Source organism: Centropristis striata, chromosome 12 (assembly GCF_030273125.1).
Source record: "Centropristis striata isolate RG_2023a ecotype Rhode Island chromosome 12, C.striata_1.0, whole genome shotgun sequence".
NCBI classification, from domain to species: Eukaryota; Metazoa; Chordata; class Actinopteri; order Perciformes; family Serranidae; genus Centropristis; species Centropristis striata.
Window position 1 is genome coordinate 34,763,037 of NC_081528.1, and position 27,755 is coordinate 34,790,791.

Sequence of the window (27,755 nt, forward strand, 5' to 3'; positions counted from 1 at the left end):
TCAATGGAGTCTGGCTGCTTTTAGCTCTCTTCACTGAGAGTGCCTCATACAGCCCCACTCCAAAATCTGAACTATTCCTTCAACCCTTTATCAGGCAAAGAACTATATTTGGTAGCTTCAGGTAATATTTTGAGAAAAAAGTTGCAAATTTACTAGATTAAAGTGGCAAATCTACAAGAAAAAAAGTCGCAGATTTACGAGAAAAAGTGGGGAAAAAGCAACTTTTTTAGGATGTTACATACTGCCAGAATGTGTAAAAAAACATACGAAAATAATGTTTTGAGGAAAAAAGTTTACAAGATTAAAGCGTCAAATCTACGAGAAAAAAAGGGTAGATTTATGTGATTTAAAGTGGTGAATCTGGGAGAAAAAAAGTTGCTTTTTTCCACTTTTTCTCGTAAATCTGCGACTTTTTTCTTGTAGGTTTGCCACTTTAATCTAGTAAATTTGCAATTTTTCTCAAAATATTACCAGACTCTAATTACCAAATATAGTTCTTTGCCTGATAAAGGGTTAACTAAGGGACTTCACAGTACCCTGTGGAGTTTTTGACCATTAGTAGTGCTGTTGTTTTAGACATCAAGGTGACTTTTTGTCTGTTTACCAGAAAACTCCACATGGAACCTTTATAGTTTATGTGTTTAAGGTGCTTTCCTTCATTTCACCAACGTGATCGCTGGGCATGACTACATGTAAAAATGTTGAAATTTAACAGTAACTACATAACAAAGAGCACAGTAGTTCCCAGAGAACAATGATCTCATACTTGTTGTTCCTCTTTTCCGAGGCCTCGTTACCACAAACCCCAACGCAGAACGAATCTGGATGAATAGGCCTTTTCTGAAAGCTATCCAACTATTGGTGTCAAAGGTTCCTTCATGTGTTTTTACTCTGGTGATGTTTGACAAGAGCCTGCAGATGACGGGCGTGGTGAGATGGCAGCACATTCACACCTTCAACACGAGCTTACAGAATAGTTGCCGGGCGATTAGCCCAGTGCTGGCGCGAGCTCTTCACATGTGGGAGAAGTACAACCACAAGATCAGCTCACAGCTGTTCAAGTGACGAGTTTAAATATGATTTGTTGCTTAATCGAATTCTGGTGAAATAGCCACGGATTCGCTTACCTCAAAATCCGTGGAATAGCCACGTGGAATCACTCAAATTCGTGAAACTGACACGGATTTCGCTACAACGCAAGTTAATATCATATTGTCAATGTCATATTTTTCTGGCGAGATCTTCATCACAAAGTGATTATGTACATTCACTGAGTGAATATTTAGAAAAGAAAACATATATTTCTCGATAGAAATGTAATCAAAATCCATTTTTATGCAGAAACTAAGTCAAAATATTGATTTTTTCACTAAAAATGAAAGAACTGTCCGCCATGTTTTTTGTTCTGACCGCCGGGACCTTGAAAGTCATGTGACTTGGAACAAACCAATAGGAACAAATATCCATGGAATAGCCACGGGATATGACTGTCATTAACTTGCATTGTAGCGAAATCCGTGTCAGTTTCACAGAAATTTGAGTGATTCCGTGGCTATTCCACGAATTTTGAGTTAAGCGAATCCGTGGCTATTTCACGGATTCCTGTGAGCCAAATATGACTTCCTTAACCAGATTAAACATTTAATTGATATGAATTATTATAATTGATTGATTAATCTTTTCCTTAAAAGAGCTGTTCGCATAATGACCATGCTACTACTCTGTACCAAATATAAGGTGTTATTGCTAAACCTACAAGGTTACACTATAGTTAGTGGTATAAGACCTTTAGTATTTAATATTAGGCATAAATACTGGGTCAAAATGTGTGTCTTGAATACTGTGGTGGCAGCTCCGGGTTACAGAAGTCTGTAATGTTAGATAACGTTAACTCGTAGTTAGCTAACGTTAGCTTGTAGTTAGCTTAAACCGCCGTTAGCCAGACCTTCGGCCCACACAGCGTACAGACAAAGTACAGACAAAGTACGTACAAAGTACCGGTTAACCGTCTGGAAAGTAACTCCATTTAAAAATAAATAAATAAATAAAATATAACAAACAGGTGCATTTTGATGCCTTAGTTTGTCAGAATAGAGCCTATTTTAAATACTTTAAATAATAAAAGCACTGCACTTTTTCAATTAAATAATGTAATATGTAAAACCTTGGCTTTGCTGTTTAAGGAAGAAAAACATTTAACACGTTTGTTAGGCTTTAAGGATATAGGATATTTGTTTAGTAGAGAGAATTTAAATATGACTGTGTTTGTTTTCAAGAAAGGATCCATTTATTCATTATTTATTACTTATAATCGTTTACCATATTTTTAAAAGTGCTGACTTATCTATCTATCTATCCATCTATCTATCTATCTAATCGCAAGTGTTTCTTTCGATTTTGTCAAAAGATTTTGTCAAAAGATTCATGACTCAAGTGAACACCTTTGTTTTAGTGTTACTTTAATAAAATAGAAATTATATCAACTGGTCATACAAATGTCCAGATTAGAAACCAAAAAGCTAAAACATCAAAAATCACACAAACGATCATTGTAAACACCACAATATCAGTCATTTTCCCCACAATTAAATTATCAAACAAATATATATTCTTCAATTAAAAAAATGCTAAATTGCAGTGCTTCTCTGAAACCTGGGATAGCTGCTCGTTAGAGACTGCATAGGGATAACATTAGTGCACAAGTCTGCTGTGAAAGTGTCGGAGAGATGAAGATGCTCAGAGGACGTTGTGTAAGAGAGCGACGGCCAGAGCGAGGAGGGTCAGCGAGGAGGAGCAGACGGACGCAGAAGATCCAGACTCCACCAAGGACTCTGTGTGTTTCAGCATCCAGTCCTTCTCTGCATGGAGTTTCTGTCTGTCCAGCTCAGGACCCACCAGCTTCCGGATTGTCTCGTAGTATTTATTCAGCCACTGGAGCTGGAGCGAGAAAGTTATTTATTTTTTTTAATCTTATTTGCACAGTTAGAATTACATAAAATGACAAAGATAACATATCATGTAAAGTGCAGGGAGAGGCAGAAAACCCAGATGGGCTTATTTATTTAAAGCCTCCACCTAAAATTTCATTAGAAAGTAATAAACTGATAATAGAAAAAACAAATGTTTAACATCAACAAGTTATAATGACAATAACAAAAACAATTAAAAACAAAAATGAACCTGTTGAAAAGTGTATTTGTGTGTGAACTAGAATTTCAAAACAGCAGTTAAATGAGCTTTAAGACATCTTTTGAAGCATTTTACAGAGATGGAGTCTTTTGCCAGATGGGAAAAGGTTTTTATCCATAATTTATTCCCTAAATTGAACAATAAATTGACCTCTGCATGTCAGAAATCTTGGAGGATGAAGATCTAAAGATTGACGTGTTGGATAAGAGTGAATCTGAGAATTAAATTTAAAATAAGTCTTAAAGTGCTTTGGAAAGTTTTCATGATCTGAATATACCTTAAAAATAAAAACACATATTTTGAGTCATGAACAGTAAGTATTTGGAGTTTCTGAAAGAGGAACAGATGAGGCATGTGACTCAGATCTGGTTGCCATCCTAACAAAACGTTTCTGAAGAACCAAAATTCTATGGAGTGTAGTAGGAAAGGTGCTTGCCCAAACTATATTACAATATGAAAGATATGGATAAATTAACTTTAATCTAGTATAAAATAACACCATTAACCCTTTATCAGGTGAAGAACTATATTTGGTAAATTCAGGTAATATTTCGAGAAAAAAGTTGCAAATTTACTAGATTAAAGTGGCAAACCTACAAGAAAAAAAGTCGCAGATTTAAGAGATTTAAAGTGGCAAATCTGTGCGAAAAAAGTCGCAGATTTACGAGAAAAAAGTGGGAAAAAAGCAATTTTTTCTCCCAGATTCACCACTTTAAATCTCATAAATCTGAGCACTTTTTTCTCTTAGATTTGCCACTTTAATCTCGTAAACTTTTTTCTCTAAATATTATTTTCGTATGTTTTTTTTTACACATTCTGGCAGTATTTAATATCCTCCAATATTCTCTAGGGTTGAAATTTGGAATTTGCAAGTATTTCAATGAGTGACCTATTAAGGGTTAAAGTGGTGAATCTGGGAGAAAAAAAATGCTTTTTATATATAAAAATATACTTTATTGCTCATCTATTATAAGTTAACTATAAGTTAACTATGCTTTTTGCAACTACCGGATCTAAAGCGAGAACAATGCCTTATTACTTGTTAATTAATGGTTATTAAGGACCTTATTATAAAGCGTTACCAAATCTTAAAAGTAACCAGCACTATACAATAGCCGTTATGTAAATGTAGTGTCCTAAAAATGTGTTGTGGAGTAAAAGTTCAGTACAGCAAAGTCCTTAAGACTCTGATGTTCACTAGGAATAAGTTGAACAAACAAATGCATTTCATTTGTGCAGCCAAAGGCCCCAGAACAAAAACAACCAAGGGTTTCCCTTATATTTGAAAAGTTAATATTGTAACTGCAATGTTCTTTTCTGTACAAAACAAACCCACAAATATACTTTCACAGATGAAAAGAAACAAAACACAGAAGTGAATTTTTCACACGTGGTTTTGTTTTCTCGAAGCATGTTTTGATCTCTGAGCTGCAGCGAAGCGTTGACCTGACGTGTGAATGGGGGATTTTAAGAGGAAACTAGCAGGAAAATGAAAGACTCGCTTCACGTCACACTCTCTTATACTGAACTGTGTTTTACAAGTTAAAACAGGAAACTGATGACATCTCCGGGGAAGTCAACTTACATTATAACTTATTACTGGGCATTTATTTGATGTGTTGGGTAAACACTTTTTAGTGCCTCCTTCTTCAACAAATGATGGTGAAATTCCAGAAACTTCTCATTGCACAGTTGATTATGCTGCGGTGGTGGCTTATTAAAACTTCTTGCTGTAGGACTTAAAGGGTTATGCTTTATATGGACTGTCCCGTTTCAAGGCTAATTACTCCTGTTGGTTGGCTATCCAATGATAAGAACGTATACAGTGATGGAATATCAAATCGACCTTTCTAACCTAAATATGTTCTACAATCTGCTGTCAGAAAATTGTTGCTCCACATTCTTTAACGTCACAAGTCTTAAATGTGAATTTTCTAATTACTGGCCGCAAGATCCAAAACAAAGGTGGGCAGTATTTCATCTTGTGCCAAGTGATTAATTATTTACTAAAATGATTTAAGACATGCAATAAAGCTGAAATGTCCAGGAAAATGTACAGCTGAGTGAGTCATCTTTGGGAAGATGAAAATAGACACTCGGGACTAACCCACGGCATCAGTCTCCAAAACACAGAATCTCAGTTTGTGTGTCATGTTTATTATTCATTTTTAGGTTTAGATGTAAACTAAAGCTGCTAACTGCTGTACAGCTCTACTTCTCCATCCTCTCTTCGGCAGACTGGACGCCACAGTGACTCAGTACCACCTTTTGAGGAACAAGGGGTATTACAAAATAGGATGGGCTTTGAATTAACTTTAACACCATCAGCTCTTCACATTCTCTCGATAATGTTAGTTCATTTTTACAACATTTCAAACTACACTACTACTGGGCAAATTTTGCAAATTGCACCTTTTAATAGGGCAAAATACACATCACAACACATCTACGACATCACAGCATTGCAAAAAAGCCAACTTGTATTTTTTGGCCTAAAACAGTGATTTAAGTTGGTAAAACTTGGAAATATAAATTATTGACATTTAGGGCAATAATGTAAGTTAGCACAACAAAGGAAGCCAGTTGTCTGCTCAAAAACAAGTTGGTGAGTTGTTGTTACTTGTATCTTTAAGTTGGGGTTCACAACAAGGGACAATAGTTCTGATAACTCTTATTTCTTTGTTGTGAAATTCGGTCATTAGCGAAAGCTAGCGGCTAACTGATGCTAGCGGCGCTGCTTGTGACAGCTACAAGAGTAGCCATTAGCGTATCAATGCTAACTCAAAATTGTGGTCACAACATTAGCTGACATTTCATAGCGGCGTTACAATCGTGCCAATTCAGCACATTGCAGAAGAAGAAGAAGTTAGCAGAAGTAAGGATTAAAAGTTATTACAACGTAAAATTAGTACAGTTGAGTTGACAAAAATCTGAATTCAGAGTTGAGCAAACTCAAAAACAAAACTTAAAATACTGAATTTAATTGTCCAACTTAAAATTTTATCGAAGTTTGTTGCCTTGAAATTTTGAGTTCACCCAACTTTTCTTTTTGTGCTGTGAGTCTACTTAAGTCCTAATGTAAATAATACGCTTTAAATTCCTTTTGCAATAGGAAGCAAATACAAAACAACATGGCTCTTGTATATTCAGTCAAATAAGGTCTTCTTACCTGCTCTGAGCTGAGGATTGAAGTGTCAATCAGCTTTCTGTCGTATGGAACCAGCGACACCGTGTCAAAGGTCAGGAAGTTATGACCGTACTGAGGGAAAGAGAAGCTCATTTAAAACAGGAAACCACTGACATGATTCTCGCTTATCAATAAAGTTCTGTTTAGTAGCTACCTTTGTATTTACAGGCACGACCACAGCAACATCTTCAATCCGGATCCCAAAGTCATTCTCCTTATAGTATCCTGGTTCTGAAAGGGAAATCATTATCAGTATTTCTACATTTGAACACTGAAACGCAAAGTTAATTTACTCTTCAATTTTAATCAGCTGTGGATGAAATCTCACCTATAGACGTGAACATGCCGGTTCTGAAGGGAATGTTGTTGCTCTGAAAGCCAACAGGCCCTGAACAAAATATTACAATATTACATCATTAAAATGTAAATGTTTCATCTGTGCACATTAATTTTCATTTATTGAAAAACTAAACAGGACAGAGCGTTTGCAGTCAGGCCCCGAGGCTCTGGAACAATCTGCCCGAGGAAATCTTAAGTTTTAATTTCCATTAAACGGTCTTTTATTTCTTTTCATGTTATTACAATACACTGTATTGGTTTTAAGAAAACCAAAATTGCTTTCTTTAAAAAACCTTATGCTTCTATTATTTTTTGTTTTGCGATGCATAGATTTTGAAAAGTACTTCAATAAAAATGTATATATAATTAATATTATTTTTACACATTGTCTGCTATGTCATCAAACTTACAAACAGTGGTGTTTTACTATTGATGCCACTACTAATTCATATTTTCCTGCAAGTAATTATGACATGACAAGGCTTTGCAGACTCATATCGGTGCATAATCCACATAGAAAAGGTTTATTTACATTCCAGCTCAACAATCGGCCGCCACAACAGTAAACAAGGAATTTTTCCAATATAAAAATCAGTATCCCCTAGCCCTTAGAATCTAATTTGGGCTGTTGATCAGACATTTAAATATGTAATTTTGGGAAATTGTGATATACATATTTCACACACTTGATAGGGTTGGACATTTTATAGGTTAATCAGTTAATTGAGAGAAAATAATGTGCAGATTAATCTCCAGTGAAATTAATTATTAGTTGCCGTTCATTCTCCTAAACTGCCTTTTTCTGGTTCTGTTTCTGGCTCCTTTTATTTCAGTGGATTTGGTCACATTAGAAGTGGCTGCATTGCAAAATGAAATGTGTGCTCAAACATGCAAATTGCTTGCCAGTTTATTAATTTTATCACTCCCACTTACTTACTGAATTAGCAGCAGGGTGTAATGAAGTGCAATTTGAAGCCTCTTGTGCATCATAATCATGATGCTTTTAGACTTCACATATCATTGAAGTCTGCCTTTGAACTCTATTTTAGCAGGATGGATTTATGCTTTTAAATGTGTTTTTAGTGGAAGATGAAGAGGTCAGTGAACTGAAAACATTTATGAATTTCAAACTGGGGTGGCAATGTTTGAAAAACATGTGGAAAATGAAAAACAGAGCTTACACTCATGAACTCCAAAGTAGTTTCCAACACCGTGACCTGTGCCGTGGCCATAGTTCAGGCCCACCTCCCACAGAGCCCGGCGGCCCAGCATCTCCATGTTTACACCTGATAAACAGAGAGCTCCACTCAAACATGCTGCTGCAGACACATTTCATTATTATCTGATCACAGAGTGGAGAAACAGGGCTCTCTAGTGGTGAAACTAGGAAAAGTTTCAGGGCAAAATAAATATAAATATAACTTAAAGCAGAGGTGTCAAACTTGATTTAGGCCCGCAATATAGTTATATTTGGCCCGCGAGGAAATACCAAATGACAACCAGAGCTTGCTCGCCGGTATTATACAGTGTAAATAATACTACAAATCCCAGAATGCTCTGCTCGTGTTTTGGCTTGAACACAGTAGATCAGTGTGTAGCAAACTGAGCAACAATTAAAGTTGTCTTTATGCACTTTTTCTTGCTAGTCCAAGGCTTGAATGGTTGCACATTCATTGAAGGATATTATTATTAGTCATTTGGTTTATTATTGTTATTTTATTCTTACATTTATTTTTAGCCTGTGGAAAAAGATTACTGTTAAATTTAAATTTAAAGAAGGCCGCATATAAAATAAAGGGACGTACAATTTTTATTTAAATTTTATTTAAGAAATGAATGCCATTGATGTGTTTGTTTTATTTGATATTCGATTTTGCATGTTTGCAATATTAAGTTATATCAAGCTTTGCTTGTTCCATTTAGTTTGAACTTGTTTAGGTCAATTTTTTCAATAAATATCAATGTTGGCCCGCGACTTTGTCCAAGTTTTAAATTTTGGCCCACTGTGTATTTGAGTTTGACACCCCTGTCTTAAAGCATGCATGAATGTTTTTTCTTCTCACCTCGTGTTCCTGAGGGAAAGATGGTTCGAGATATCTCGATGTTTCCCATGAGCACTCGAGTGAAGGCCTCCTGTGCACGGGACGGGTGGTTAGTGACAGTGAATATGTATTTTACAGTATTCTGGATTATGGTTGGTAAAATAACAGTACTGCAAAGTTAGTGTTTTTCCTAGGTTTGTGGAATTCTTGGGTTTATCTCCCCAAGAAATGTTCCGTTTTAACAATAAACAATGTTTAATTTCATATATAATCAATAAACAACAGCCAAAAATCTTAAAGAAAATTTGTGCAAGTGAAGCCTTCAGTGGCGGTTCTAGACCAGTTTTACTGTGGGGGCCAAGGAGGGGCCAATGTTTAATCAGAGGGGCACATTAAAAATCGTCAAAAATGATATTTAAGCATTCAAAACCTTTATTTTAGCTAAAAGTCTCATATTTGGAAGAACTACGTTGATTGAAGCAATGAGACTTACCAACATTAACAGTTATTTTTATACGATAATGGCATTTGTCTTTTTTTTGCACAATCACTTTTTTTATTTTGAAAGTGCAGTACAGTGAGAATGATCTTTATATTTAGCTTTTATTGCACAATTAAACTATTATACAATGTACACATTATGGGTTCCTTTTGTGCACAATGAGATATTGTTTGAACAAAAAATAGGTAAGAATTGTTCCGTCGTTCATCGTTATAAATTGATCATTTTATTATTAATTTGACACAGGGGCCACAGCAGGGGCCAAAGGCTTCTTCACAGGGGCAGTGGCCCCTGGAGGCCCCTGTGTAGAACCACCACTGGAAGCCTTTTATTGGCAGGGAAAATCCTGCAAGTCAAATTAAAAAAGGTTTCTTACGATATAATGATGACAAGAAAAAGAGAGAGATACAGAAAACTCCACTGAGTGACTGCAGAGTAGATTATAAACCATATCTTGTGCTTTGACAGATAAAATGTAAATATTACTTCAAACAGTCAGTTTAATATCTAGAGTGTTACCTTCTGCATTGCCGTAGGGGTTCCCCAGTGAACAGTCCGAGTGATGTCTGTGGTCCCGTCTCTGATAATAGTGAGAGACGTGATGACTCATTTCATATGGAGTGATGTGATGTGAAACTGGAGTGTGTGTGTTTTTACTCACAGATACTGGCCCCCAGAGTCCACCAGGTACATCTCATCAACTGTCAACTTTCTGTTTGTTTCTGCTGTCGGGCTGCAGAAAAAAAACAGGAAATAAAAACACTGCAGATGGTAGGTGTAGCACACTTAAAGGACCATGTCAGCATCTTAAATGTTTTACATTACTCATTTTCTAAATCATGCAGACTGATAGTGGAGGGCTCACAGGAAATGAGCAGTTACAGAAGGTAACTAAGTACATTTACTTAAGTGCTGTACTTGAATGCAGATTGTGGGACTTTTAATGGAAAAATGCATCCCTCAGCAGTGGTGGTTCTACACTGGGGCCTCCAGGGGCCACTGCCCCTGTGAAGAAGCCTTTGGCCCCTGCTGTGGCCCCTGTGTCAAATTAATAATAAAATGATCAATTTATAACGATGAACAACGGAACAATTCTTACCCATTTTTTGTTCAAACAATATCTCATTGTACACAAAAGGAACCCATAATGTGTACATTGTATAATAGTTTAATTGTGCAATAAAAGCTAAATATAAAGATCATTCTCACTGTACTGCACTTTCAAAATAAGAAAAAAGTAATTGTGCACAAAAATGAGAAATGTCATTGTCATACAGAAATAACTGTTAATGTTGGTAAGTCTCATCAATGTAGATCTTCCAAATATGAGACTTTTAGCTAAAATAAAGGTTTTGAATGCTTAAATATAATTTTTGACGTTTTTTAATGTGCCCCTCTGATTAAACACTGGCCCCTCCTTGGCCCCCACAGTAAAACTGGTCTAGGACCGCCACTGTCCCTCAGTCTGTTAAAAAAGTCTTGTATGATTTTAAAAAAAGGTTCATCATAATGCACCACGTTCAAAACTACTCCTACGGTCCTTTACGAATGTTACAAGTTAAAGACAAAGAAGAGAAAGTTACGTACACGGTGTCAGTGAACTCAGTGAGTGGATCCTACCTGTAGTGGGCGAGTGCAGCGTTGGGTCCACTTGCAGAGATCGTCTCAAAGCTCGGCCCTTTGCTGTCCTTCTGTTTGCTGTAATGATGTTTATATCAGCTGTGGCTGAAGTTTCATTTTTAAATATTGAACATGTCTATTATTGAACAGTGTCTTCATGTCTTTCTGCTTTTGTGTTACTTTATCATGTTTTCTAGGCTCTAAAGCACTCTATTCTGACTTGACGTGCAATTTCATGGAGTAACGCAGCACTTCCTGCCCAGCACACAGAAGTGTCTCAGCTGTCCTCCACCTCGTGCACTCACCCGCGACACGTATTGACATAATCTGCAGCTGTCAGCTCAGTCTCTTTCCCCTCTGGCACCGCCTTCTCCAGCCACATCAGCAGCTGGATGACCGCCACTGCATCCCTCACCTACATAGATAGATAGATAGATAGATGGATAGATGGATAGATGGATAGATGGATAGATGGATAGATGGATAGATAGATAGATAGATAGATAGATGGATAGATGGATAGATGGATAGATAGATAGATGGATAGATGGATAGATGGATAGATAGATAGATTACTTTATTCATCCCCGAAGGGAAATTCGGTTGTCACAGCAGTCCGGTATTCAAGTACAATAAAATAAAATACTGAGGTAGCATGAATAAAAACAAACAAACAATGCTATAGTGACTAGACGGTATATAATAATAATAATAATAATAATAATAGTACAATATATAATATATAATGTAATATGTAATAATAAATAATAAATAAACAATATAAAATAAAATAAAAAATATTAATAACGTAGTAATGTGTCTACACAGAGTCACAACGACATGGTGACCAGGAGAACCTCGACATCCATCACAACAACACAAAACACACAAACTGACAATTCACATGACACGTGTCAGGCTGTGGAGACTCTCTGGACAGCGTAATAAATGTTTCAGGGTTTGTGTTCACTGAAGTGTTCAGGGGCTTGATGGAAACGATTCATAAATGTCCCGGCAGTCTGACAGTGAAGTGTGATTAATGATTTCCTGGAGTCTCATATCTGTTCATGCATATTCAGCCTCATATAAATTAAACTAAATGTTTTTTTTTAGAAGTTGAGCTAATGTACATACACAGTGGTGGTGTGGTTGTGTGACCTGGTTGGTGTGTGTGTGTGTGTGTGTGTGTGTGTGTGTGCAGATGACATACGTGAGCATCCCTCAAGATTCGCTGCTCGGTGTCGTCTTTCACCGCCTTTGTAATCAACACAGGAGAGTAGGTGCTGGTCATCAGTTTCTCCTACAAGATGAAAAAATAATAATTAGTTTTAAAAATGAATTATAATAGCTGATAGCTAATAGCTTTTTTTCCCTGGAGAGGTCTTGTCCTCACATTTTAAGGCAAGGCAAGGCAAGTTTATTTGTATAGCACAATTCAACACAAGGTAATTCAAAGTGCTTTACATACACATTAAAAACAGCAAGACATAATTGAAAACAGTAAAAACAGTCAATTAAAACAGGGAAATAGAAATAAAAATATAAATAGGATAAAATAAGATACAGCAGGATAAAAAAAAGAGATAAAATAATAAAAAGCACAAGTCAAACATTGTGTAGTTAAAAAGTAAGGGCAGTAGAGTAGAGCAGATAAGTTAAGAGTACGCTGCAGTAAACTACAGTGTTTTTAGTCCTGATTTAAAGGAGCTGACCGTTTGGGCAGACCTCAGATCTACAGCTAGTTTGTTTAACGAGAAGAACAACTTTTTAAAAGATTTTTTTCTTTGTGTGTGTTTACTTCCAAGCACTATCTGATTAATAATGTCATAAGGAAATAAGTAGTTATTTAACTACTGGCAAAGTGACTGTGCAGCTGAGGTGAAACTCACTTTGACCTACATTACTTTATTTGGTTTTACCACTTTGGGGGCAGTGAAACAAGCTGTAAACACAACATTACCGTGTTATAACCTTATATAGTCAGCAAAATGTGTCACATGAGTTCCAAGTTTATGCATCCATAAGACACAGAGCAAGATTGGCATAAATTTGGAGTCGAAATGTGTCTCCTTTGTTTTTGTCGCCACCAGCTTCTATTGAGCCGCTAAATGCTTCACTATATATATTCACAGTTAACAACTTCGTCTGCCAGCTGTTTATTGACACATATTTATCATGTTATCTTCAAAGACAGATACGTAAACAGTCTTTAGAGAGGGGAACTGAGTCTGGTGATAAATCTTTTTGTGTTCTTCACCATGATCGATCCCTTTCAGATTAAAACTATAGTGCAGAACTTACATTTAAATGAACATCCTCTGCCAAACAAGTTTACACAATGCTAATTAACCCTTTATCAGGCAAAGAACTATATTTGGTAGTTAGAGTCAGGTAATATTTTGAGAAAAAAGTTGCAAATTTACTAGATTAAAGTGGCAAATCTGCACGAAAAAAGTCGCAGATTTACGAAAAAAAAGTGTGAAAAAAGCAATTTCTTTCTCCCAGATTCACCACTTTAAATCTCATAAATCTACGCCTTTTTTTCTCGTAGATTTGCCACTTTAATCTCGTAAACTTTTTTCTCAAAATATTATTTTCGTATGTTTTTTTTTACACATTCTGGCAGTATGTAATATCCTCCAATATTCTCTAGGGTTGAAATTTGGAATTTACAAGTATTTCAATGAGTGCCCTATTAAGGGTTAAAGTGGTGAATCTGGGAGAAAAAAGTTGCTTTTTTCCCACTTTTTTCTTGTAAATCTGCGATTTTTTTCGCGCAGATTTGCCACTTTAAATCTCTTAAATCTGCAACTTTTTTTCCTGTAGATTTGCCACTTTAATCTAGTAAATTTGCTACTTTTTTCCCGAAATATTACCTGAAGTTACCAAATATAGTTATTTGCCTGATAAAGGGTTAAAGGTTTTGCTGACAGCATTTAAAGGTATATCACCATTGTGATGCCTGTCTGTTCTGGTAAACTGGAAGCAAAGTGTTTTACGTCAACCAGCCAGAACTAAATAGGGCAGGATGGAGGGAATTACAGAAGGTATGGTGGATAACTTTAAGAAGTCTCCAAGAAAAGTTTCAAGAGAGGATGAGGATGGTTCAGAGGAAAGATTGAGCTAAATAAAAGCACTCCTGGGGGCGAGGGAGATGCAGATGATTGTGTAATTACTCCCACTGTCAGAGGGGGGAGACAAAATGTCTGCACTTCAGATTTAAACATGGTCTTTTAGCCATTGTTTATATAAAGATATTGATTAGTGTAGCTCTAAAAACTTGGATTTTGTCCACAACACCCATTAAAATATTGCAGCAGCTGCCAAGAAGCGGTGACTCACTACAGCTGCAACAGAACTGCAAAACAAACAGATTATACTGTAACACAGAGCATTACTTTAATCATAATATAAACTGAGAAATTAGGAAATTAGGCAGTCCAACTCAACTCTACTCAACTTTATTTGTAAAGCACTTTAAAACAACCACAGCCGCAACAAAGTGCTGTACATAAACAAACAGAAGAAGAGACGACAAAATAAATAAAACAGGAAATAAACACTAAAATAAATAGATTCATTGCTTTTTAAAAGACAATTTAAAAAACAATAAATAAAAGCAAACCATAAAACACTAAAAACAAGAGCAGAGTCTCATGTGTGGTTAAAAGCCAAGGAATAAAAATAGGTTTTAAGATGACTTTTAAAAAATGGACAGTGAGGAGGCTTGTCTGATGTTTAAAGGCAGCTCATTCTATAGTTTGGGGGCTGCAACAGAAAAAGATCTGTCACCTCTGAGCTTCCGTTTAGACCTCGGTACCTCCAGGAGCAGCAGATCAGCTGACCTGAGGCACCGAGCAGGAGCGTAGGGGTGGAGGAGCTCAGAGAGGTCCATTTAAAGATTTAAAAACAAATAAAAGAATCTTAAAATGGACTCTAAAATGCACAGGCAGCCAGTGGAGGGAGGCCAGGATGGGAGTTATGTACTCCCTCTTACCAACTCCAGTTAAGAGGCAAGCAGCCGCGTTTTGCACTAACTGGAGCCGTGCACTGTAAAATGTAATAAGTTCACTTTACTTAAAAAAAGTTAGGAAACCGATTGCCTCAAAATCTCCAAGTAAAGTAACTAATTCATTTCAAGGTGTCATAGCTAAAAATAACTGTGTTTAGACAACTCAGATAATGGCAGTAAACTTGAGTATAGTTAACTCAAAATCATTAGTTAGGTTGACTATAACATGTCAATTTTGACTACTTAAACTTGTGAGTTATCTTAATTAGGCAGTACTCATAAAAATAAGTTATCCTTACAAATTTAAGTGTTCACATTACTAGCAAAATATCAGGAAACCGATTGCCTTGATATGTTCAAGTACGCTGAACCAAAAGTGATAAGTTATTGAAACGAAGAGACAAAAGCCAACAGTTTGAATGGAAAACAAAGTTTCATAATTAAACTTTTTTTGTTCTGAACACAAATACATGGAAAATGGGGTCCAGGCTGAAAACTATTGAAGTTTACCTTAAATACATGTTCTCAAGTGTGGTTACATACATTGTTGAGGGTACTCCAAATTCAGAGCGTAAGTAAGTAAGTAACTAATGATTTTGAGTTAACTATACTCAAGTTTACTGCCATTATCTGAGTTGTCTAAACACAGTTATTTTTAGCTATGACACCTTGAAATGAATTATCTACTTCACTTGGAGATTTTGCAGGCAATCGGTTTCCTAACTTTTTTTAAGTAAAGTGAACTTATTACAATTTACAGTGTGCGAGGGAGGACTAGCTGACTCCAAAGTAAAAAGACTTACAGTAATCCAGCCGAGATGTAATGAAGGCATGGATTACTGTTTCAAAGTGCTTGTGTGTAAGGAAAGGCTTCACCTTAGCCAGCTGCCTGATGTGGAAAAAGCTGGACCTCACAGCAGCACTAATCTGACGCTCTAATTTAAAATCACTGTCCATCTTAAAACCTAAATTTGACACAGTCGGTCTTAAAAAATCTGCCAGGAAATAATAATTCAATTAAAATATCTGCGTACCTCTGGTGTGATGAGCTCATAAAGAGCGTAGTTTGTGTACTCTGTGCCGATCCACACTTTAACGCCAGGCTGGGCCACGTACCACTTCAGGTGTTCTCGGACAGAGTCGTAGCTTTTCAGCTGCACACAGAGTGGCCCTTTACACGAGGCGTTCAGGTACACCTTCAGTTCATCTGTCACTCTGTCCATGTGGAGAAACAGCCTGCGAGAGGTGGGAGAAGAGAAAGATTTATATAAGAGGAATGCTTTATGTCTATATGTGTATGTGCTGGGACAGAACAAAGACTTTCTGAAAGGAATCCCACATGCTCACACATGTAATCCCTGAAAAATGGATTTACCAGATCTGGTCCATTGTGAGCAGTGTGTAGGAGTAGAAGAAGGGATTGTATGGGATGTCACTGCCGCGCATATTGAACAGCCCTGAAAACAAGAAAAACATACAGAGCTTCAGCAGCAGCCTGTGCATTCATTTACATCATCTTCTCCATCCACATGAGCCAAGACGAGCTGCTTATATCTAATGTTTGTGTCTGACGGACGTGACTCCCTCTGTGTCCCTGTCGTTCAAAACAGACTCGCTAATGATGAAATCAGAAGTCAGGAAAGGTCTGAAGCTCGCCGGTGCTTCTGTGCGGGTTAAAAGAAAGATGGTTTTGAATAAAATAAAATCACTGTTCCTTTGTTCTTTTGTGCTGAACTGAACGTCCGAACAGTGTGCCAACACTAAATCACATCATCAGTTTGACAATAGGATTTCTACTGAGATAATAAGGGATTATAAACCAAAAAAAGTCTGATTTAAATCTGTTTTAACACCTTTTTATAGATCTTCTCATGTGATAACAGTATTGGGTAACGCTTTATAATAAGGTCCTTAATAACCATTAATTAACAAGTAATAAGGCATTGTTCTCGCTTTAGATCCGGTAGTTGCAAAAAGCATAGTAAACTTATAGTTAACTTATAATAAATGAGCAATAAAGTATATTTTAATATCAATAATTAATATAGGCATGGCAAAGACATAATGGGTGGGTCATGGGTGTTTGTAATGCCATTATTAACACTTATATAAGCTTATAAACACACAATAATGTTAATAAACATCTTGTAAGGACTTACAAGGGCCTTATTACTTGTTAATTAATGGTTATTACAAGGACCTTAATATAAAGCGTTACCCAGTTTTGCCCATTTAGAAATACATCTTTACTCTGTTTGCTGTATTTTTGTCATTTTACATTTCATACTTTGTCTGTTATTGTATTTTTCAGACAGCAAAACTTCAGGCTATAGTTCCTCCCTGAATGCTGTGGCTGTATTTGGTCTTTATTTTTTGTATTCTGATACAAACCTGAGGCGTAAGCAAAACTAAGTGGCTATTTAAGGCCTTGCAGCCATTGGGTGGCCCAAAAAACAAGAAAAAAAGAAACCATTTGGGATTACTATTGAACCATTTCTGCATATTTTGTGCATTGTACTGTAATCACTAATCCTGTATCCTGTTTTAATATCATCTATGTTTTTTTAATTTATTCTTGAATCATTACTAGTCTTTATTTTTGTGTTGCACAGTCCTTTTCATAACTGGAGATAATTTAAGCATTTATTTTATATACAATTAGATGGTTTTGCATTCCTTTTTAAAAAAAAAAGGCAATACATTTTAAATGTTCTTTTTATAAGTTTAGCCGGTAGTAGTTCTGCACGGTTAAGTTAATATTAAGCTGATAAATCGTATTTAAAAGGAATGGATGCTTCTACAAACCGCAATGAATACATTCACAATAGTTATGTTCATGCCAACGTTCAATTATTTTCTTAATCAGTAGTATTAAAGAATTATTTTAAGCTTCATGTACAAAATTGGGGTGACTTACAGGCGGTTTCATCCAGTGCTGACAGCAGAAGAGCTGTTGGTTCGTACGGGTTGTCCCTTATCTGATTCCGTATGTGATCCACTTTCATCTGCCAGGACCTTTCTGCAAACACACACATTTTACTGTAATTTGCATTGACAATCAACTCTTAATGCTCATATGTATCAGACACTTTTATTATGTGTGTTGTTCACCACATTTCTTATTAACCTTGCATTAATAATGAGGTCAGCAAGCTGGAAACACAACACTGACATATATCATCAATCAATTATCTATCAACAGTCATCTTATAAAGTTGATGTGGTGAAGTTTTAACCCTTTATCAGGCAAAGAACTATATTTGGTAACTTCAGGTAATATTTCGAGAAAAAAGTTGCAAATTTACTAGATTAAAGTGGCAAATCTGCACGAAAAAAGTTGCAGATTCACGAGAAAAAAAGTGGGAAAAAAGCAACTTATTTCTCCCAGATTCACCACTTTAAATCTCATAAATCTGCACATTTTTTTCTCGTAGATTTGCCACTTTAATCTAGTAAATTTGCTACTTTTTTCTCAAAATATTACCTGAAGTTACAAAATATAGTTCTTTGCCTGATAAAGGGTTAACAAAACATTTTACACATCTAACAGACAGGGAGCAGCAATCATTAATTTGTAGTCCTGATTGTGTCAAATATTGTCTCTTCTTTCATTTCCATTCTGTAAGTATAGATCTATATAATGTGCTATTTCCACTTTTTGAATTGAATTGCTGACATAAATACAATTTCTATGATATTCTAATTTATTGAGATGCACCTGTAAATAGAGATGCCTTCTGCATCCCACTAAGTGCAGAAACACACATCAGTGATTTTCCAGTAACTTTGTCCTTTTCTTTGACCTTCCTGTCGTCTGCAAACTGCTCATCACCTAACATGGTCCACTCAGACTGCTGAATGCAAGAGCAAGCTTTCATATTCAAACTATGAGACAGCATTTATAAAAACAACACACACACACACACACACACACACACACACACACACACAGACTCCATTAGGTTTATGATGCTCTCCATTTGTTCCATTTGTCTATTCTTCGACCATAAAGACTAATATGGCCCACGGGCGTCCAGACAACTTCCCTTTCTGGACGCTTTTCCGTCCTCTCAAAGTCAAATCTGCCAGTCGGCCATAAAAACACAAACAGGCCGTTTATGGCCGTGTTTGTGGAGCCGCTTATTGCTTTCTGTCCAGTTTGCAGGTATTTATCTGCACATAGATAAAGGGCAGCACACAGGCAGAGCAGCAGACTGCAGAGTGCCTGAGTGAGTGTGTGTTCAGACATATAAGGGAACCCACGTATGACTCTGTCGGGCAGGCGCTGGAGCTTTTCAGATGGGATGGGCGGTCTGTCCGTCCACAGTGGGTCCACCAGGTTATCAGGGACAGACTTGAGGCTGCGATTGCTCGACTCCAGATTGATGCCGTAGTCCTCCTGCGTTTCTAATGGAGGAAATTGCAGATGATTACACACACTGAGCCGAATCAATCACAAGTAAACAGTCTGCGTGGCGTCAGGAGGCTCCGTCGATAAGATTCCATCTACTCGGGAGAGCACTTTATTGATGTTAAGCTGGACTGACAGGTGGGATGCAGAGCAGAGACTCACTGAGGGAGAAGAGGAAGGGATCAAAGCCGATCTCGCCGCCCGCTGGGACCTCAGAGATCAGCCACTCCGCCACGTTGCTGATGGACACTGGAGAACATCACACATGACAGACAAGTTATTTTTGACTTTAGAGGATGTGACAGGACAAATCCGTCTGGCCTACCTGTTGTGAATATTTTGATTCATCACAGAAATATTTAAATATGTTGTTTTTTTGTGAATAAGATGAAATGGTAACACTTTATAATAAGGTCCTTAATAACCATTAATTAACAAGTAATAAGGCATTGTTCTCGCTTTAGATCCGGTAGTTGCAAAAAGCATAGTTAACTTATAGTTAACTTATAATAGATGAGCAATAAAGTTTATTTTAATATCAATAAGCAAACAAAATAAGATTAATAAAGGCATGGCAAAGACATAATGGGTGGGTCATGGGTGTTTGTAATGCCATTATTAACACTTATATAAGCTTATAAACACACAATAATGTTAATAAGCATCTAGTAAGGACTTACAAGGGCCTTATTACTTGTTAATCGCAGATTTACGAGATTTAAAGTGGTGAATCTGCGAGAAAAGTTGCTTTTTTCCCACTTCTTTCTCATAAATCTGTGACTTTTTTCCACGCAGATTTGCTACTTTAAATCTCTTAAATCAGTGACTTTTTTCTTGTAGATCTGCCACTTTAATCTAGTAAATTTGCAACTTTTTTCTCAAAATATTTTTATTTTTTATTTTGGATATCCGCTGAAGTATAAAGGCGTGGCAAAGACATAATGGGTGGGTCATGGGTGTTTGTAATGCCATTATTAACACTTATATAAGCTTATAAACACACAATAATGTTAATAAGCATCTAGTAAGGACTTACAAGGGCCTTATTACTTGTTAATTAATGGTTATTACAAGGACCTTAATATAAAGCGTTACCGATGAAATGAATGCGATTGAATTGAATCAGCAGAAACTGCTTTGTAACAAAATGTGGGATGGAAGCTGCAATAAGCAACTTGTCGTATGTCTTTGGGTAATAAGTTACACATAAAGATATAATAGATTACATTTACAAGCAGTTAAAGGTCGTTCTGTTACAGGATGAAGGAGTGACCCATGTTGCAAGACAGTGTTAAATACAAACTTATTTCTAAAACAAATCCCAAAACACAATGTTATGTAACAGTAAAGGCTAAAGTTGTGTCATTGCTGGGGTTTTTTTTTCCATTACTTGGCAAACATCTTATAATAACCTTTCAGTTTAATGTAATCTAAGTGGTCTGAGAGAAAACTAGAAAATCTAGCTTGGGAATTAAGGCCCTTATTATTCCTCATAAGATGATTATTAACATGATTTATGTGTTAATAGGATAAAAGCATTGAATAAGTGTATATATTTATAAATGTTTTATTACCTATAAGTTAACATTTAAGGCATTACTCTCCAATAATATTATAAGTCCCTGTAAAATATCTGTGACTTGCAGTGTCTCTGTTTAAGTGTGTGTTTTCTATATTCGCAGCATGTTTCTCTGCAGTGTGTGTGTTGTGTTGTGTTGTTGGGTTGAGCTCTTTGTGACTGATGACAGCTGCCACTACGAGTCATAAACTGCAATTTGCCCCACAACATTGCATTTTGTGCTTTAAAAATGTGTGAACATCAGCACCATCTTTTCAGTGTTAACCTTTTATCAGGCGAAGAACTATATTTGGTAACTTCAGTGGATATCAAAATGGGGTCGATAAAAAAGTTGCAAATTTACTAGATTAAAGTGGCAAATCTACAAGAAAAAAGTCACAGATTTAAGAGATTTAAAGTGGTGAATCTGCGAGAAAAGTTGCTTTTTCCCCCACTTCTTTCTCATAAATCTGTGACTTTTTTCCGTGCAGATTTGCCACTTTAAATCTCTTAAATCTGCAACTTTTTTTCTTGTAGATTTGCCACTTTAATCTAATAAATTTGCAACTTTTTTCTCAAAATATTTTACAGGGTTAACCCTTTATCAGGCAAAGAACTATATTTGGTAACTTCAGGTAATATTTTCGAGAAAGTGGCAGATTTACGAGAAAAAAGTGGGAAAAAAGCAACTTTTTTCTCCCAGATTCACCTCTTTAACCCTTAATAGGACACTCATTGAAATACTTGCAAATTCCAAATTTTAACCCTAGAGAATATCGGAGGATATTACATACTGCCAGAATGTGTAAAAAAAAACATGCCAAAATAATATTTTGAGAAAAAAGTTTACGAGATTAAAGTGGCAAATCTACGAGAAAAAAATGTGCAGATTTAAAGTGGTGAATCTGGGAGAAAAAAGTTGCTATTTTCCCACTTTTTTCTCATAAATCTGTGACTTTTTTCGCACAGATTTGCCACTTTAAATCTCTTAAATCTGCGACTTTTTTTCTTGTAGATTTGCCACTTTAATCTAGTAAATTTGCAACTTTTTTCTCGAAGTTACCAAATATAGTTCTTCGCCTGATAAAGGGTTAAAGGTGTTTTTGCAAACTACAACAAGCAGGGACTAGTTTGCTCCTGGTCTATTTTCATCATGTGAATCCTGTATAATGGGTGCAGCATTTGTCTGGATATTTTTAAACTGGATCATTAAAACCACAATTATTTGATTATAATCTGTGTGTGCTGCGTTGTCATAACAAGCATCACAACACGATCGCCCCCCACCGTCCCTCTCCAGCTCCCAGTTGCAGTCCATCTGTCTCTCGGCTTGAACCCAGTAGCGGCTGTCTGTCCACAGGGCGGCCTTGGTCTGAGTCACCACGGCGGTGCCTGAGGAGAGACGGGACAGCAGCTGCGTTATGGCCAGGGCAGCATTGACAGTGAATTATAAACAACTATAAATGTCAGAGTTGACTTAGAACAATGCGTGATGGGCCAGCTAATCTGGAACAATGCAGGCGTGTGAAGTCAAACAGGAAGGTTAAGAAGAAACAGCGAGGAGAACCTGGCGATGTGCGGTGGATTTATAATCAGGTTTTACATTATTATTCCACTGTTGTACACATGAGACAGATACACTGAAGAAGCAACAGCTGAGAAGATCCCTGCATCTAAATTTGGACTTAAAGGAGAGCTGTTGTTGTTCTTTTTTCTTGTCTTCTGTCAGATAGATAGATAGATAGATAGATAGATAGATAGATAGACGGATAGACGGATGGACGGATGGACAGATAGATAGATGGATAGATGGATGGATAGATAGATAGATAGATAGATAGATAGATAGATAGATAGATAGATAGATAGATAGATAGTTGGATAGATAGATAGATAGATAGATAGTTGGATAGATGGATAGATGGATGGATAGATAGTTGGATAGATGGATAGATGGATGGATAGATGGATAGATGGATGGATAGATGGATAGATAGATAGATAGTTGGATAGATAGATAGATAGATAGATAGATAGATAGATAGATAGATAGATAGATAGATAGATAGATAGATAGATAGATAGTTGGATAGATGGATAGATGGATGGATAGATAGTTGGATAGATGGATAGATGGATGGATAGATGGATAGATGGATGGATAGATGGATATATGGATAGATAGATAGATGGATAGATGGATAGATGGATAGATAGATAGATAGATAGATAGATAGATAGATAGATAGATAGATAGATAGATAGATAGATAGTTGGATAGATGGATAGATGGATGGATAGATAGTTGGATAGATGATAGATGGATCGATAGATGGATAGATGGATGGATAGATGGATAGATAGATGGATAGATGGATAGATGGATAGATAGATAGATAGATAGATAGATAGATAGATAGATAGATAGTTGGATAGATGGATAGATGGATGGATAGATAGTTGGATAGATGATAGATGGATCGATAGATGGATAGATGGATGGATAGATGGATAGATAGATGGATAGATGGATAGATGGATAGATGGATAGATGGATGGATAGATGGATAGATGGATAGATGGATGGATGGATGGATGGATGGATGGATAGATGGATAGATGGATGGATGGATAGATAGATAGATAGATAGATAGATAGATAGATAGATAGATAGATAGATAGATAGATAGATAGATAGATAGATAGATAGATAGATTATTTATCCTAAAATGGGAAATTACAGTGTAGCAGCAGTGTGTGTGTTGTGTTGTTGGGTTGTTGGGTTGAGACAGATACACTGAAGAAGCAACAGCTGAGAAGATCCCTGAATCTAAATTTGGACTTAAAGGAGACCTGTTGTTGTTCTTTTTTCTTATCTCTTGTCACATATATTATGTTACAATGTTGGGGCTTCATATTAAATGTGACAACTGGGCCCCATACTGTACATGTTAAAGTAGTCTTTGGAGCAAAATCCTTCATGTTCTGTCATGATACAATCTTCACTACATGTTGTCACAGCCAACAATATGATGATGATGATTCAGATTTCAGATTCAGATTCAGATTTGACTTTATTAATCCCACAGTGGGGAAATTTCTTTGTTACAGCCGCAAAGTTTCACACAATTAAGATAAAGATAAAAAATAAACAATCTAAGAAAAGACATATTAACAATATACAAATATACAATAAGAATAATATTAATAATATACTATATACAACTTAGTGCAAATTTAAGTGGAGAAATGTGCAGAGTGCAGATTTATGCAAAAATGATGCATGTTGCATGATGTTACCATGGTGTCTATAGACTATATATCTTTTATTTGATCAGTCTAATTCATGTGTAATGTTATCTATTGGGTTTTGGCAGTATTACAGAGTATCATGTTATCTAGAAATCCTGACTGTATGATTTTCAATACCGTGAAAAATAAAGACGCTGTTCATTCAGTCTTGTTAAACTGCTATTCAAGGTATATCGGTATGATGTGCATTTTTTCTCTTTTTTTGGCAAATAAATTACATTCAAAATACAAGGTGAAGAGAGAGAGAGTCTGAAACCATAACTGCATAAAAGCGTACAGAAAGAACAATTACACCGAGCAGTTAAAGTTTAGGTTTAACCTTTGGTTACGGTTACATAAAAAGAACAGGGTGAGTGGTCAAAAACAAACTCCAGACTACACTTGCAGAGGGACGTGAACACCAGTCTCTCAGGTTACAGATGCATCTCAATAAATTAGAATATCATGGAAAAGTAAATTTCCAGTAGTTCAAGTCAAATAGCCCCAACCAAGTATTGAGTCATATAGATGGACATACTTTTCAGAGGCCAACATTTCCATATTAAACATACTTTTTAAAATTGGTATTTTGTAATATTAATTCTTTTTAAGACACTGTATTTTCGGTCTCCATTAAATGGTTCATTCAGTGTGTAATGGAACTTTAGAATGTGTTATTTCCACTTTTTGAATTGAATTAATGACATAAATAAACTTTTCTATGATATTCTAACATATTGAGATGCACCTGTAGAGTCCTGGGTCGGTTGGTGCCATCCAACCCTCTAGCTTTTAACATCACACTGTTTAAATATGGTTCAAATTAATGAATCTGTGGTTTGCAAAAATGTAAATTGCAAACATGTCTTTGGTAACTAGGCCCAGAGAGAATGTGTGCCACAGGTTTCCGTTTCCGGTTACAACCAACCAACTTAAACTGGGGGTAAAATTATTCAATTGTGTAGCTCTTGTCAACTTTCCAAATGTTATTGGACCAAATGGATCAAATTCTGATACTGAAACAATCAATTTTTCGAGGGTTGTGACGCTAAAAAAATGTATCCAATGATTTACAGATGTCTTTTTTACAGTGTCGTTCACAAAGTTTGTGGGCCTCGTGGCATCCTGAGACGGACTGAGATGTGAGTCACAGATGCTGGCCAGACTGGGTTTTCTCAAGAGACAACTAGTCTGAGAAAAATGTGTTTTTTGAACATTAAAGCATGTAAACGTGTTCTTGTAGAAGCTTGAAATACAAGTATGAACCAAATATTAAGCATAATGTGTCCCCTTTAAAGGAGGCCCTAAATGGAGTCTGGCATGGGGTTTGGCCCGGTGTAAACAGCACTTAACTGAAATGTCATCTGTCTCTTTCATCCTTTCATGCGTGCAACAGCTGAGTACAGAATTATATGCAATCATTAATTCAGTTCTCCATTCTAGCGTGAAAATATCTCTCATGATTTAACGGTGAAGTTACTCTGCAGAGAAGATGAATAGGAAGATGCAATGATGCAGCGAGCGAAAGCGATGAAACTAAATGAAGGAGATGGCTGTGTGGTGAGGATGTGGGATGAAAGTAGAGGAGCTGCATGACCGTGGCGCTCAGACGCGGGGAGTTGAGTCATGGGGAGGAGGAGGAGGAGGATAAGGAAGAGGAGGAGGGAGAGGAGACAAGAGGCAGGGAGGGATCGTACCTGCAGAGCCTGTAAAACCGCTCATGAAGGCCATCCTGGCATCACGTGGGGCGATATACTCACTCTGACAGAGAAACACAGGTTAAACATACACACACACACACACCCATGTATGCACACACAGTTTAAACCTGGATTAATTCATTATGACGGACAGCACATGTACCAGGTGAGCGTCGGTGCCAGGGATAATGTAGGCAGAGATATTCTCGTGAAGCATTCGCTCTCGTAACTCCTGCAGCTGGAGAGTGGTATTTACTGCTGTGCTGGGGAGATACTGCAACACACACAACGGAAAATAGAGAGATAAAGAGTGTGAACATTCATTAGATTTAATTAAAACCTGCAGAAGTGCTGATTCGTCCCTTCTTGTATCTCCCTGTAATCATTAACCGCGGTGCATGTGCAGTAATCATTAACTGTAACTGTATAAAACTTGTGTCAACATGCTTTACGATATGTAAAAAAAACCTATGTGACTTCCTTGAGGTCAATTTAAGAGTTCAGCTTTGCATTTTTTATGTCAAAATGTAAACTATATAGCTGTTTATGATCATCATTATGTCATTCTCTCACCGGAGGGGACAGGGAGCAGTTTCTCTCCGTTCGCTCGTATGCAACAGCACCAACAGCGTTCCCTGGAATGAGAAGTGCACAGAGACAAGAAAAGACCTTGAAAAGTGACACAAAGTAGTGACCGAGCTCAGCTGTGTAAGCACATTTTCAGATCAGCTTAAAGTGCTGCTTCTTTTTTTTTTTAATCTTATGATGATAAATCTTTTCAGACACGGTGACTGTCAGAGCAATCTGATGAATCAATGCAACTTAAAAGCTCTGGATTTATAAGAAGAAAAAACATCCGGTCAATCAGAGAAAAGGACAAGCTCAAAGAAGGCAGCTGTGCAAAAAAATTAAAGACGACATCAATCACATTAACCACAACTTTTTCAATAAGCTAATGCACATAATACATTCAGTGTAATTCAATAATGTCCATGCTCACAGATGAGTTCTTAAATGTGAAAAAAGGGAAGAGACGGAGCTGTCTCCCTCTAAGATAAAATTTCAAAATTGCAAAGAAATCCTGTTGTGTAAACCAACAAGCACAAAAAGCGCAGATGGTATTTTCTTTTGCAAGCTATTTTAAAACACATGCAATCAAAACTGACTGCATGTGATCTGTTTTTACATTTTACACCACTTCACAGCTTCTGTCATCACCATAAACAAACAAAGAAATGTAGATAATTACAGTGCAGCCCTCATTAAAAGATGTCAAGCAGAGATCAGAGACTTGACACTGACAGGTAGTGACGACAAAGAAGAAGAACTTTTTTACCTGTTAGTGTTGCCAGAGACAGAGCCAACAACAACAGCCAGCCACAGGAAGGCATGTTGGCACTACGAGCTGCTCACGAAAAGATCCACAGACAGAGCGGCTACAAAGCAGGTGCTCCGACGTGTATGCAGCGTATGTGAGAAATTGTGTGTGGGTGTCTGGTGAGAAATTGTGTGTGGGTGTCTGCTAGGAAGTGCACGACTGTCCTCTCTCTCTCTTTCTCTCTCTCTTACTATCTCCCTCTCTCTCCTCCTCCTCTGCCACTATCTCCTCTCCCTGCGGCCCTCAGATAGAAATCATGTGCAGTGGCTTTGTGGGTGGATCTTAGTGCTCAGAAACATTTCTTTGCTTCTTGACCTAAAATACAATGTGTCAGACCACAATGACCACCCACCTGTTTATTTTTCCTGGTGCATTTCACTGTGTTGCCTCAGTGTATCCTGTTGTATCATGATGCAGCTCAGCGGCTGTGGGTTGCTGGGAATTCCCAACAAGATGCACAATCAGAGTTCCCACCAAGATGCACAAACATCTAGCATGTGTTTTTGATCAAAGAAAAAAAAACTT

General features: G+C 36.7%; 1 protein-coding gene across 1 annotated transcript; it reads right to left on the bottom strand.

Moving 5' to 3' along the window:
• Window positions 1-2,450: 2,450 nt before the first annotated feature.
• Window positions 2,451-27,337, bottom strand: xpnpep2 (X-prolyl aminopeptidase (aminopeptidase P) 2, membrane-bound). The gene is made up of 21 exons (XM_059345488.1): window positions 27,189-27,337; window positions 26,426-26,487; window positions 26,016-26,126; window positions 25,850-25,913; window positions 22,148-22,252; window positions 19,465-19,551; window positions 19,155-19,298; window positions 17,809-17,910; window positions 16,267-16,348; window positions 15,926-16,127; window positions 12,090-12,179; window positions 11,185-11,294; window positions 10,880-10,957; window positions 9,921-9,992; window positions 9,779-9,839; window positions 8,779-8,848; window positions 7,897-8,001; window positions 6,705-6,764; window positions 6,531-6,607; window positions 6,359-6,448; window positions 2,451-2,937 (listed from the first exon to the last, which is right to left on the bottom strand). The coding sequence occupies exons 1-21, from the start codon at window positions 27,241-27,243 to the stop codon at window positions 2,737-2,739; spliced, it is 2,028 nt and encodes a 675-aa protein (XP_059201471.1). The 5' UTR covers window positions 27,244-27,337; the 3' UTR covers window positions 2,451-2,736.
• Window positions 27,338-27,755: the final 418 nt, after the last annotated feature.

Coding starts and splice junctions, on each gene's coding strand:
- xpnpep2 (XM_059345488.1), bottom strand. CDS start 27,243: ATGCCTTCCTGTGGCTGGCTGTTGTTGTTGGCTCTGTCTCTGGCAACA. Junction 25,914..26,015: donor CTGGCACCGACGCTCACCTG/GTACATGTGCTG, acceptor TTTCTCTGTCAG/AGTGAGTATATCGCCCCACG. Junction 8,849..9,778: donor CCCCTACGGCAATGCAGAAG/GTAACACTCTAG, acceptor TCCCGTGCACAG/GAGGCCTTCACTCGAGTGCT.